Genomic DNA, 13,652 nt, shown 5'->3' with positions numbered 1-13,652 from the left:
GCCACCAAAGCTAAAGATGTTGAATCTAGAGGGTGTCCTTATAAATCTCTTTATATCCTTATTCTTTTACCTTTTATCAATTATTTAATCAATTGTATTTTTAATTATGTCACAGTAATTAATTATTAATTGCAACACAGTAAAATCATTAGAAATTTTCTATAGGATGCTTTCGTACACATGAAATCATCTTGTATGGTTCAAAATTAAATTCTCTCTAATCACCGTGCATTTATTTTCCTTTGATAAATGCATTCTCTCCGTGATCTATACAGAAATCTGATAGTAAATTACCTTGGAACTGTGACAAAACACTTACCTTTGGTTTGACAGAATCATGCAGACATTTGTTACACAGCAGTGGAAGCAGAGCAAAGAAAAATCCAGTTGCCTGCACAATAAGAAGCTGTCAGAGAAGAAAGTCAAGTCTCCCCTGCATTTATTTTCAACCTTGCGCAGGTGGGTAATAGACATCTTTCCCTCATCTTACTGAAATGCTGCACTTGTGATCTTCCATGGTTATTTAGTTCAGCGCGTTCCTTCTACACTCTCGGCATCTGTATTTTCTTTATGACTTTAAAGAACAAATCAAAAAACATAGCTACTCATTTCTGTGTTTTGAGTTTGTGTTTTTTACATTGGTTAAATTTACTAAAATTACATTTCTTTTGGTTTCTAATTCCATAGAGTTTCCCTACCAAAATTAGTCCTTTGTATAGCAGGGGTCCTCAAATGGTTCATGAGCTGCAGGCTAGTAAGTGAAGCTTCATATGTATGTATAGTCACTCCCCATCACTAGCATTACCACCTGAGCTCCTGTCAGCTCATTGGTGACATTAAGATTCTCAGAGGGTTTTCAATCCTTAACCTTGAAGTCAAAGTGGAATATCCTGAGATTGTCACAAAATAGAAATAAACTGCACAATAAATGTAACTCACTTGAACCATCCTGAAACCCCCACACTCCCAGGTCCACGAAAAAAGTTTCTTCCACGAAACTGTTCCTGATACGAAAAAGGTTAGGGACCACAGCTTTATAGGCCTCTAGAATAGATAGGAGGGGAAAAAAAAACTGGACAATCAATCCTTTTTTTTTGCTTTCCAGGTAACATAGAATTCAGTCCCTGTGATCTTTCGGTACATACTTCTGGTTTCAGTTTTCACTGGATAGGCTGGGTTTAAAAGAGATGGTATTTGTAGCAGAGTTGAGTTGATGGAGCCCGATAAGTGTTCTCCACGGTCTGTTACACTCACGATTTGCCCTATTAACTGTTTAACTGTTCGATTTCGAAGGTCGCCAAGTTATCCTCCCCCTGGTTGTGGAAAAAGCAAATCTAAACTGAAATCGGAGCAGGACGGGATCTCCAAGACGCACAAGCTACTGCGGAGGACTTGTTCCAGCACCGTCAAGACGGAGGACGCGTGCGCCCCGAAGCCACACAGGACCTTCGGTCGCTCGCTGTCCAGCGACCCCCGGGCTGAGCAGGCGGTGACAACCATTAAGTCGCACAAACTCTTGAACCGTCCCTGCTCTGCAGCCGTCAAGCAGGACGACTGCCTCGCTCTCAAGTCGCACAAACTTTTGACCCGTTCTTGTTCCGGAGACCCGCGCTGTGAGCACAATGCCAGCCTGAAGCCTCACAAACTGTTAAGCAGGTCTTACTCCAGTAACCTCAGAATGGAAGAATTATATGGACTCAAGAATCACAAGTTGCTCAGCAAGTCTTACTCCAGTGCCCCCAAGTCATCCAAAACGGAGCTTTTCAAGGAACCCAACGCAGAGGGCAGGAGGCTCTCTCTTACCTCAGGGCTCATTGGTATCTTAACACCATCGTCATCTTCATCTTCCCAGCCTGCTGTGCGTACATATTTTCATCTTGAGTTCTTAGATGTTAGCCAAGGGGCAGGAGAGGGTTTTGTGTGTTTGTGTTGCAAAGGTCTGGTCAAAGACGCACGGTTTTGTTTTGGGTTTTGAAGATTTACTATTTTTTTTTTCTTTTGAATATTCCTTTGCATACCAGACATTTGCAGCTAGTACTGGAATGTTCATTTTGATTCTGGAAAAATAAACGTTCCTGTGGATGTGAGATCTAGTCCAGATTCCTGTCATGGGAATGAATGCTCCTAAAAATAGAAGGAAGTCCATTGAATTCACAAAGCAAGCATAGCATTTTTAATGTTTAATTAAGCAGGTTTATCTAATCTCTAGTTTACTCATATAAGTAGTGGAAGTCAGAGTTTGTCTAAAGATTAAGAGTGGTGTCCTTCCTGTTGTACATAAGCGGAGCACTTTGCCTATGAACTTGTAGAGAGAAGTAATAGTTAACCGCTGTATCCCAAGAGCGTTTCTTCAAGCTGCTCTCAGTGTCTGCTTTATAAAACTGAAATTGCTTTATCCTGAAGCTGTTTTGTGGTGAAGATGGGGCTGGCGGGAGATTGTTTTAAAACTTAAGTACTTTGGGTGGTATTTACTGGGATTTACACAAAGTTTGCCTCTAGAGTGATTAGCATTATAGCCAGCTTCAGATAAAGAAGCAGACCTATCTTATTTATAATTACATAAAATAACTGACCAAAAGTTTTCTTTGCTTTTAGTAAATTGATGTGTGTGTGTTTGTGGTGCTCTTGTATAGATATATTTCTGAAATTACGTTGTAAACTATACCGTGAAATTTTGTGTGAAGAAAATATATTTGGCTGTGTTGGTAGTTTTAGGTGGACATCCCTAAAAGCCCATATCTTCTCAAAGCTATCAAAGACATACAGAAAATTAATTTTGTCAGAGTTACATACTAGAAAGAATCCCATAGTTAGTTTCATTCAAGAAAGATAATTTCAGATATTCTGTGAAAGAAAATGTCTTCGTGTCCTCCCATAATACGTCCTACCATATTATGTTGAGCATAATATGGTAGTTTAATATTCTACCCCTTTCAGTAGCTTGGAGGAATTGTACCTCTTTCATACATCCTTGGAGGAATAATTCTATCTAGTTGTAAAATGAGATTGAATAGTCTAAATGAGGAAGTGGGAACGTTCAGTGATCAGGGACAGAGACAGCAAGTTTTTGTGATCATTTAGAGATGCCAGTCATTTTTACTAGAGGATCAGAAATTAAGAATGCAGTTCATTTAGTTTAAACAAAGATTGCAATAATAATGGAGGAAAGAGCATTATAATAAATTCTAAAATCTTAGTGTCATAATCAGTGATTTGATTCACTTACAGGTAATCTTAGAAAATCACATCTGCATTCATTCTTGCAAAAGTAAAACACTATAATTTATATATTTTTCCTAATTAAAAAACATTTTACTTTGCTTCTTATAGCCAAATGGTGCCAAATGCATTCCAATACGAGACCGTGGCTTCCTAGTGCAGGTATGAGCCAAGCCTCTGAAATAGTTTAGCCTTTAGTGGATTTTCAAATCCTTCTTGAACTTGACTTAATTCTTTCTCTTTATTGTCTTATTCAGACAATTGAGTTTGCTGAACAGCGGATCCCTGTGTTGAATGAGTACTGTGTGGTTTGTGATGAACCACATGTGTTTCAGAATGGCCCCATGCTTAGGGTAAGTTCTCACTGGTGGAATGTTGGTTTAGAACAGAAATGAAGAAGGTTAAGATATAAACAAGTAAATAATTGCATTTACAGTAAATGCTCTCTATTGAGTCAGTTATTTAATACCAAAGTTGTATAGTTTTGACAAATGTATCACTATTTCTGAAGGACTCTGTGAAAGATCAACAAGCAGTTTCACTTTAGGAAAATATTTCTTAACTGTATTTCTTAACCTGCGCCTATCACCTTGTTGTTGGTCTGTCTTTATATATCTCTGTGTCCGTCCATATTGATATGTATATATATGTAAACTTGTAAACACCATTGTTTACAAAACCACACAATCTACAGTGCTTAATATAGGAGGGATTCCCTCGCGGTTCAGTGGTTAGGACTCCATGCTTTTACTGCCAAGGGCCTGGGTTCAATCCCTGGTCGAGGAACTAAGGCCCCACAAGCCATGCAGTGTGGCAAAAAAAAAAAAAACACAGAAGAAAAAGAATAAGATATTTAATACAGAGAGAAATGGGTAGTCCTTATTCCAGTTAGAAGAGGTATATATAGTAGAATCAGAGAATTAAAGATTTTTTTTAAATGCCTACTCACACATTTGTGACAGTATTAAGGAAGTATGGAAATAAGAATCAATGTGTAAATGGTGTTTTGGGGGAAAATTATCCAATTAAAATTTTTTTGCAGTTTTTTTATTGAGATAAAATTTGTATAAATATACAATTCATTGTTTTAATGTGTACAATTCAGTGTTTTTTAATTACATTCTCAATTTTTTGCAATTATGACTACTTTCTATAATTCCAGAATCTATTACCCCAAAAGAGAACCCCCGTAAATGTTAGTAATCACTCCCAATCTTCCCTTCCTCTCATCCTCTGGCAACCACTAATATATTTTCTGTCTCTATGAATTTGCCTATTTTAAAAATTTCATATGAATGGACATTAAATTATATGTTATGTGGCCATTTTTTTCACTTAGTAGTAAAATGTTTTTGAGGTTCATCTATGTAGTGTGTCTCATAATTTATTCCTTTAATGGTGGAATAATACTCCATTATACAGCTATGTGACTTTTGTTTATCCATTCATCAGTTAATGGAATTGCTGGAGACTTGTGTTAACTCTGTTTAACTTTTTCAGGAACTAGCAAACTATTTCTGATTTCTAACAGCAGTGTATGATGGGGTTCAAGATTCTCCACATCTTCACCAACACTTGCTATTCACCTCTTTTTTCCTCCAACTATAACCATCCTATGAATTGTGAAGTTGTAGCTCATAGTGGTTTGCTTTGTCCTTTGCTAATGACTAATGCTTTGAGCTTCTCTTTATATGCTTATTGGCCATTTGTATGTCCTCTTTGGAGAAATATCTCTTTAAATCCATTGCCCATTTTTTAAATTGGATTGTTTGCTTTCTTTAGTGAGTTCTAAGAGTTCTTTGTGGCTTCCCTTGTGGCTCAGATGGTAAAGAATCCACCTGCAGTGTGGGAGACCTGGGTTCGATCCCTGGGTTGGGAAGATCCCCTGGAGAAGGGAACTGCTATCCACTCCAGTATTTTGGCCTGGAGAATTCCACGGACTGTATAGTCCATGAATTGCAGTCAGATACAACTGAACAACTTTCACTTCACTTCAAGAGTTCTTTATATATTCTGAATACTAGATCATTATCAGAGATATGATTTGCAGGTATTTTCTCCTGTTTTGTGGGTTTTATTTTTCTTGATGGTGTCCTGTGACAAACAAAACTTTTAATGTTAGTGGAATCCAAATTTATCAGTTGAGGTATTGCCTAATCCAAGGTAACAAAGATGTATGCCTATATTTCCTTCTAAGAGTTTTATAGTTTGTATCTTACATCTAAGAGTTTTATAGTTTGTATCTTACATGTAAGACATTGAGTTAATTGTTGTTTATGGTTTGAAGTTGAGGTTCAGATTCCTTCTCTTGCATGTGGATATCTAGTTGTCTATGCACCATTTGTTGAAAAGATTATTCTGTCCTCATTAAATGATATTGTCTCCCTTGTGGAAAATGATTTAACCATAGATGTGTGAGTTTGGACTCTTGATTTTATTCCACTGATTGTATGTCAGTTCTTATACTTGCACTATACTATCTGAATTACTGTACCTTTGTAGTAAGTTTGGAATCAAGAAGTGTGAGTTTTCTAATCTGAAGTGTGAATTTTGTGCCCCTTCTAATCAACATTTTACTAGAGGTTCTAGCCAGGCAATTAAGAAGAAAGAAATAATAGAAGGTATCCAGATTAGACAGGAAATACTAAAATGATATCTATTCGCAGATGATTTATGCACCATGTACCAGATACTCTGGGTAGATATTTTGCATGCTTGAGTGCATGCTCAGTCGCTCAGTCATGTCCAACTCTTTCCGACCCCATGGACTATAGCCTACCAGACTCTTTTATCCATGGGATTCTCCAGGCAAGAATCCTGGAGTGGGTTGCCATTCCCTTTTCCAGGGGGTCTTCTTGACCCAGGGGTTGAACCTTCGTCTCTTGTATTGGCAGGCAGATTGTTTACCACTGAGCCACCTGGGAAGCCCAAGGTATTTTGCATATTACTTCCTTATTTGATTTTCACAGAACTCTGTGGTTTAGGTATTTTTATGCCCATGGTGCAACTAAGGAGATTAAGATTCAAAGAGGGTAGGCAGTTTCTTTAGTATCCTTCCCAGCTGTGTGACTGGAAGCTGAACTTTGAACCTAATTCTGTCCGATTTCAAAACTGCATCACCAACATTTATTAAATGCTTTATGAGTATAAGGCACTATGCTAGAGTCTGTTGCACTTTTTAAGAGAAATTTATCCTATATGTTTGAAAAGATAAATTGTAAAGCCTGGAAACAGGTAGTTTTATTAGAACACTTTTGCCTTTCAAGATATATGTTATAAAAACATACATAACAGCCATTAATGAGCACAGTCATCTGTCAGGTTTTATGATATATTTGTTTCATTTTATTGTTTTCGGAAAACATATAAAAAAGTTTTTCTTGCCCCTCATATGCTATTTTTAACAGTTATTCCTCTCAAAGAGATATATTGCTATTCTGAAACCAAGTTAACTGACTCAGCATTTATTTTAGTAAAGATTTGTACAAGATTGTTATTTTTATTCGATACACAGAAATGTATAGTTATGCTGAGAGGAGAAAGAATCATTTTATCATGTTCATTTATCCCACTAAGAAGGCTTATCTTTATTTTGTTTGTCATTGTGCATCTGTGGACCTTGATTTATTTCTTAATCCATGGCAATAATATTTTCATTGCAGAATATAATAGTCATGTTATTAACAGCATAAGCTTTTTCGGTGTTTTTTTTGTAATCGTGTTTTTGAAGTGCCTTACATGGATCTTCCCTGGAAGCTGGGCTTCCCTTGTGGCTCAGCTGGTAAAGAATCTGCTTGCAATGCAGGAGACCTGGGTTCCATCCCTGGGTTGGGACGATCCCCTGGAGAAGGGAAAGGCTACCCACTGCAGTGTTCTGGCCTGGAGAATTCCATGTACTTACTGTACAGACCATGGAGTTGCAAAGAGTTGGACATGACTGAGCAACTTTCACTGCATGGCTTATCTTATTTAATCCTTATCATAACCTTCTGAGGATGGGTATTACTACGCCTGCTTTATAGATGAGGAAAACAGTAATTTTTTTAATGTCCACAATGCTAGTAATTGATAGGGACAGGATTTGAATCCTGGCAGAATGGCACCAAGGCCATGGTTCTCAATCATAATGCTATCCTTGACTTACATACTTGAACTGACTACTTTTACGTCCTGGAAATTGACTACACTTGGTGTTGGGAGTTTGCTCTTCTCAGTTTACTTACTGGCAGTTCATTCCAATAATAGGTGATAGAAAGATCATAGTTGATATTAGTATTCTCTGTGCCTTCCTCCAAGTTCTCTTTTACTTTATCTCTGTCTTTCTGCACCAGTTAAGTATGCTGTCTATTTCGAGAAATGGAAATGCTTTCATAAACAAAAGTGAAGACAACATTTTTAAATAAATATAGTTTATCAAGAGGTTTTATGTTGCTGTAATTCAGGCTGATATCTAAGGAAATCAGAAACCTTACTTTCTTAAATAGTAAGATAAGTAACATATGAAATCAGATCAGGAAATGAAAATAGAGAAACATCTCATATTCGAAGGAAGAAAAGTAAACAGAATACCTCCTTGTTGTATTAAACAGATATTTCACTTAAATCAGGCATATTCATTTTTTATTTCTTATATTTCCATTGCAATGCATTTTGCTATAATTTCAATAATGTATAGTGATTCATTTCAATAATATATAACAATTTTTATAAATGTAATTTCCTATGGATAGTAATCAATAAATGGACTCATTGGTCACTTATTCTCAGCCCATGTAACACATTAAAAGCTGCAGTAAATCCCCAAGCTATAAAAAAGAGACGTTATAGCCCCATGGGTGATTAAATGGTTAGATAGAATTGTTTCCATAGATTTTCTGCCTCATGTTTGTTACATTTGTTAGATTTCTCTGTCAAAATTCAAACTGTTTCTCACTTTTTTCTCTTTTCTTCAAGCCTGATTGTTTTTTAAATGACATAAGTCTCCATTTACTCCTATTTCCCAAATGTCCTAAAATTTTAGTCACTAATTTCCTGTTCTGTCACTTTCCTCAGAGGTCTAGGCAAGCTTGTCACACTTTTGCAACATGAGGAACTAAACTATTTATTTAGAAATACCACAAGGCTCTGATTTTCTCTTTTGTTTACAAAGGTTATAAATATCACTCTCAGGTGGGTTCTGACATGTGATACTTTAGATCTGCATAAAACTCACATTATCAGGAGGGTTGTTCAGAGCCCCAGAATTTCAGTTTGGCAGTATGGTCTGCAGTCCCATCAGAAAACCAAACCAAAACCAAATCACTAGTTCTCTACATTTTGGAATCAACTAGAGTGTTAATACAGTGGACTGTTCTGGTGATGCTTTAGAATGTTGATTTTGGACTTCATCAAGTGTGTTTGCAAAAGAGGAAAAGGAGGATTTACTGCCAGAATCACCACTGTTTTCATCAGCCTGTAAATTCCTAGTGCCCTTGTCTTTTTGTTGTACTCACCTTAAACCCCATTCTTGGATCAATGCAAGTGTTTGTCTTCTCTGAGCCCTGTATGTGAGCTGCTGAATCCTATTGGAGAAAACCACTCACGTGGTTGCGTGGATTAGTGTCCCTACAAAGTTGGACCTTTGTCAGTGACACTGGGTGTGTGTTCTCTGTGTCCTGGGTTAACAGACTTTCTTGTTTCCCACATTAGCATGTGATAAAAGAATTATGATCTTGTTTTCTTCTCCTGCCCTGTGGAAATGTCCCACATTACTTGCTTTGTGTTATCAGGCCTGAGATTCTCCTGTCACCTCTTGAGAATAATGCTCCATCCCACTAAAGTCAAGTCAAAGAAACCCATGAATCTAATCATTTTTGTACCCAGTTTTGCTGTGGACCTTAGACAAATGTTTGTAACTAAGGTTCTTGTTTTCAGAGTAAAGTTAACAATACTCATAGTTTGGTCATAGCTTAAGGCACTCCCAAGACCAATCTTGAGAAACTGAGTATGTGGGTAAACCTAGATATGTCCCATTTTACCTAAGAGGAAAACAAGTAGGTCTTCTTATATTTATGTCTGACCTTCATACCTTAATATTTGGAGAATGAATAAAAAAGCATAGCCAATTTTCTCCCCCCAAATCCATTTTGCAGAAATTAACGTTGCAAGTTTTGACATAACAAATCAAACTAAATAATTATGCCAAAAAACTTTTAGTTAAAACATAAATATTTTTACATCCAAATTGAGCAGAAATTGGTTTTAATAATCAAACAGCAGCTTTAGTTTTATGAGACAGTAGGGATCAGCATGTATATTGAGGCCTAACCAGGCCTGATCCTATTTCATTATGGATCTATCTTGATCTCTGTGGGATTCCTGTCTTTCCTAATCGACAGTAAATCTTGCCTTGCTCCAAATGTGTCTTTCTTCCAAACCATTGTCAAGAACCCAAAGTACTGACTATAAAACTGGAAATAAAAAAAATTAAGGGTTTGTAGGTTTTGTGTCCGAGAAGGCAATGGCACCCCACTCCAGTACTTTGGGGTCATTAAGAGTCGGGCACGACTGAGCAACTTCACTTTCACGCATTGGAGAAGGAAATGGCAACCCACTCCTGTGTTCTTGCCTGGAGAATCCCAGGGACAGAGGAGCCTAGTGGGCTGAGGCCTATGGGGTCACACAGAGTCGGACACGACTGAAGTGACTTAGCAGCAGCAGCAGCAGCAGCAGCAGCAGCAGCAGGTTTTGTGTTTCTAGTCAATATTCTTAATTATTCTCATGTGTTTTCAACACTAGTTTTTTTTTAAATTGTGAAGTTGTATTTACATTGCTCATTTCTATTTTAGCAAGAAATGCTTTAGAAACAAATTAAGAATTTTGATAAACCACGGGTATGAAAATAAAGGTACCATGTCATGATATGCTTCAATGAAAATTCTTATTAAACACTTATTTCTGTATATAGATTGAGTTAACATAAGTAGAAGAGACAGGGTTTCCCAACTGGCTCTAGTGGCAAAGAAACTGCCTGCCAAGGCAGGAGATGTGAGGGACATGAGTTCAATCCCTGAGTCAGGAAGATCCCTGGAGGAGGGCATGGCAACCCACTCCAGTCCTCCAGTATTCTTGCTTGGAGAATGCCCATGGACAGAGGAGCCTAGAAGGCTACAGTCTATAGAGTCACAAAGAGTTGGACACGACTGAGCAACTTTCACACATTATCGAGCTTACCTAATAGTGTTAATATTTCAACAGCTCTCTATACCTCAAGGAGATTTTATAATCTTTATCTCACTTGATTCTTCTCTCTTGGTCCTTATCAACCTGGTGAACTGGATCTGATTTTATGTCTGTTTTGTAGCTGGGAAAACTGAACTGTGCACATAAGCTCCAGCTGGAACAACATCCATGTTCATCTGTTTTATATATATGGCTTACATGAAATATTTTGTTTGAAAAAAATGATCACAGCAAAAAAGGGTTTGAAAACCACTCACCTACACTGTGCTATATATAAATACATAGCTGGATTCTCAAGTTGTGTTATTTCTGTTTTCACTAGGAAGTAATCTAAATTCATTGAAAACACAAAATTTCTAAAACGCAGTTAGGTTCTAAAATATTCTTTAGGGCTTAAAATCATTTTTTGAGTCATGTTTTTACTGCTCACATTTAAATTGTTTTGATTCAAGTAAAATTTAAAATGTATTCATTTTAGCTTAAAAATTTCTAAAATAAATCTTAATTTAGGGACATATAAAGTTCCCCATGTTTTTAATGGTGCAGAGTGAATGTTATATTGCAGATATAGTATGTATATTGTGTGTAATGGCAGGAGGGACTTGCCGTGGTTTTACAGTTTAAGTTATAGGGACTAATTGTTTGGAAGCAATATAATAGTATAATATTAAGAATAAGTAATATTTTATAAATTGAAGCTAATACATTTCTTGTAAACTTGAATTAGTAAATAATGTACATTTCGGGTGATATCTAGGCATGTATACTTTATTAAGTCATGTTTAATAAAACATACAGTTTTGCTTATCCAGCAGTAGCTATTCCATGAGTATGTTTTATTTTGTATTGAGACTGGAGTTTTCTATGCAAATAATATAGTGATAGCAGATTTTCTTGGGAGCAGGGCACTGGCTGGCAGTATGCTCAAGGTGGGAGAATGCTAATTGCAATATAACTATATATTTTATTAAGAAGGAATGAATCACTTGCTTTCCTGGAATAGGATGTCCTTTCTATGAGACATCTAGTCTTGATTACTTGTGATTTGAGAACTTTCTTTTAGTACGCCATCTTGTGTTGACATTTTGAACTCCTCTCATATAAAATGTGGATAAAGTTATCTACGAAAACTAGATTGGCAAATAATTATCTGAAAATTAAGCTTATTTATATCTTGAATACTCTATTGACTGTTCTAGTAAAATGATTGATAGATGTAACACTGTTATTTTAAAATTCACTGGCGTTTATTTAGTGTGCTGGTGGTGGTGTTTAGTCTCTAAGTCATGTTTAACTCTTTTTGTGATCCCATGGACTGTAGCCCACTAGGCTTCTCTAGCCATGGGATTTGCCATTTCTTTCTCCAGGGGATCTTCCTGACCCAGGAATTGAATCTGTGTCTCCTGCATTGGCAGGTGGATTCTTTACCACTGAGCCACCTGGGAACCCCTACTATGGTACATAAATTAATAGCAATATTACTACCTCTATCATTACTATTTTAAAAATAAAGATAAAATTATTTTTATAATAATATAATGTATAGTTCTACTTCAGATTTTTCAGAATGGTAATACCATTTCTTGCCCCCCCTCACAGTTTTCTATTGTACCTGATTTCCTTCTTCAAACAGTTGCAATAATAGGATATTCTTAGAAATCAGCCTTGCAGATTTGAGTATGGGAAGAAAGGCCATTTTTCAATGAAAAAAATGCAAGAAAGAAAAGGAGTATTTATAAAAAAATGAAGCCATCAGTTCAGTTCAGTTGCTCAGTCGCGTCCGACTCTTTGTGACCCCATGAATTGCAGCACACCAGGCCTCCCTGTCCATCACCAACTCCCGGAGTTCACTCAAACTCACGTCCATCGAGTCAGTGATGCCATCCAGCCATCTCATCCTCTGTCGTCCCCTTCTCCTCCTGCCCCCAATCCCTCCCAGCAGCAGAGTCTTTTCCAATGTGTCAACTTTTTGCATGAGGTGGCCAAAGTACTGGAGTTTCAGCTTTAGCATAATTCCTTCCAAAGAACACCCAGGACTGATCTCCTTTAGAATGGATTGGTTGGACCTCCTTGCAGTCCAAGGGACTCTCAAGAGTCTTCTCCAACACCACAGTTCAAAAGCATCAATTCTTCGGTGCTCAGCCTTCTTCACAGTCCAACTCTCACATCCATACATGACCACTGGAAAAACCATAGCCTTGACTAGATGGACCCAGCTTAATCATTAAGATTGTACATTTATAATTTAAAATAATGGGTCAATTGATAAATCCATGTGATTTGGAGATTTAGAGGTTGGAATAGAAATAGGTCTGGGAGGAGGATGAAACAGCAATGCAGGAAAAACCATTCAGAAAAGACTGAACTGTTGCTCGTTTGTTACTCAAGATAAAGACTAGGAGGTCTGGGCAAAATTGGTAAAAAATCATTTGAGACGAAGTCAGGGTGGCCCATGAATTCCTAGGACCGGGGGCCAAGTATGCTGATAGAATATTCAAATTTCAAATAATTACGTTCCAGTCTAGTTTAGCAGAGTATTTGTTTCATTTTCCTTTATACTGTTTAATAAGGCAACAATTTAATGCCAAAAATTAGTTTCTACTTTATTCCCTGAATATGTGTGTGAATATACATACATGCATATATATATTAGGATGATCACAAAATAAATACAATTAATTATCCAAGGTTCAAAAAGTCAGACATAGGAAGACAAATATCATATGATATCGCTTATATGTGGAATCTTTTTAAAAAGGTTATAAATGCACTTATTTATAAAACAAAAGTAGAGTTGTGGATGTAGAAGACAAAGCTACTTAGGGTAAATAGGGGGAGGGATAAATTGAGAGATTGGGATTAACACAAGAGTATATATAAAATAGAAAACTAATAAGAACCTGCTGTATAGCACAGGGAGCTCTACTCAGTACTCTGTAATGGCCTATATGGAAAAATAATCTAAAATATATGTAAATGTATAACTGATTCATTTATTGTATACCTGAAACTTACATTATAAATCAGCTATACTCCAATAAATTCTTTTTAATTTAAAAGAAACTAAAAAAAAATTTCCAGGGTTCAAATAAAGCATTTTAAAAATGATCATTGCTTGTATATATTAAATGAACCTTATGATATTCAGCTTTAGGATTGATGGATTTTGGTCGTAAAAACCTGTATGGTTATTTGGCAACAGTATTATTAAA

The 13,652-nt window shown here is 36.6% G+C and overlaps 1 protein-coding gene across 3 annotated transcripts in view; it reads left to right on the top strand.

Moving 5' to 3' along the window:
* PARP8 (poly(ADP-ribose) polymerase family member 8) overlaps positions 1–13,652 on the top strand; it is a 196,176-nt gene that overhangs the window by 138,948 nt on the left and 43,576 nt on the right. For all 3 annotated transcript variants that reach the window (XM_025270536.2, XM_025270537.2, XM_025270535.2), the window contains exons 12-15: positions 334–459; positions 1,294–1,858; positions 3,331–3,381; positions 3,477–3,572. In XM_025270536.2, the coding sequence (XP_025126321.1) occupies positions 334–459; positions 1,294–1,858; positions 3,331–3,381; positions 3,477–3,572 (838 nt within the window). The remainder of the gene's footprint in view (positions 1–333; positions 460–1,293; positions 1,859–3,330; positions 3,382–3,476; positions 3,573–13,652) is intronic.

Source organism: Bubalus bubalis, chromosome 19, assembly GCF_019923935.1.
Source record: "Bubalus bubalis isolate 160015118507 breed Murrah chromosome 19, NDDB_SH_1, whole genome shotgun sequence".
Lineage (NCBI taxonomy): Eukaryota > Metazoa > Chordata > Mammalia > Artiodactyla > Bovidae > Bubalus > Bubalus bubalis.
The sequence above is the reverse complement of the archived record's forward strand: the minus strand, read 5'-3'. Positions and strand labels throughout refer to the sequence as shown.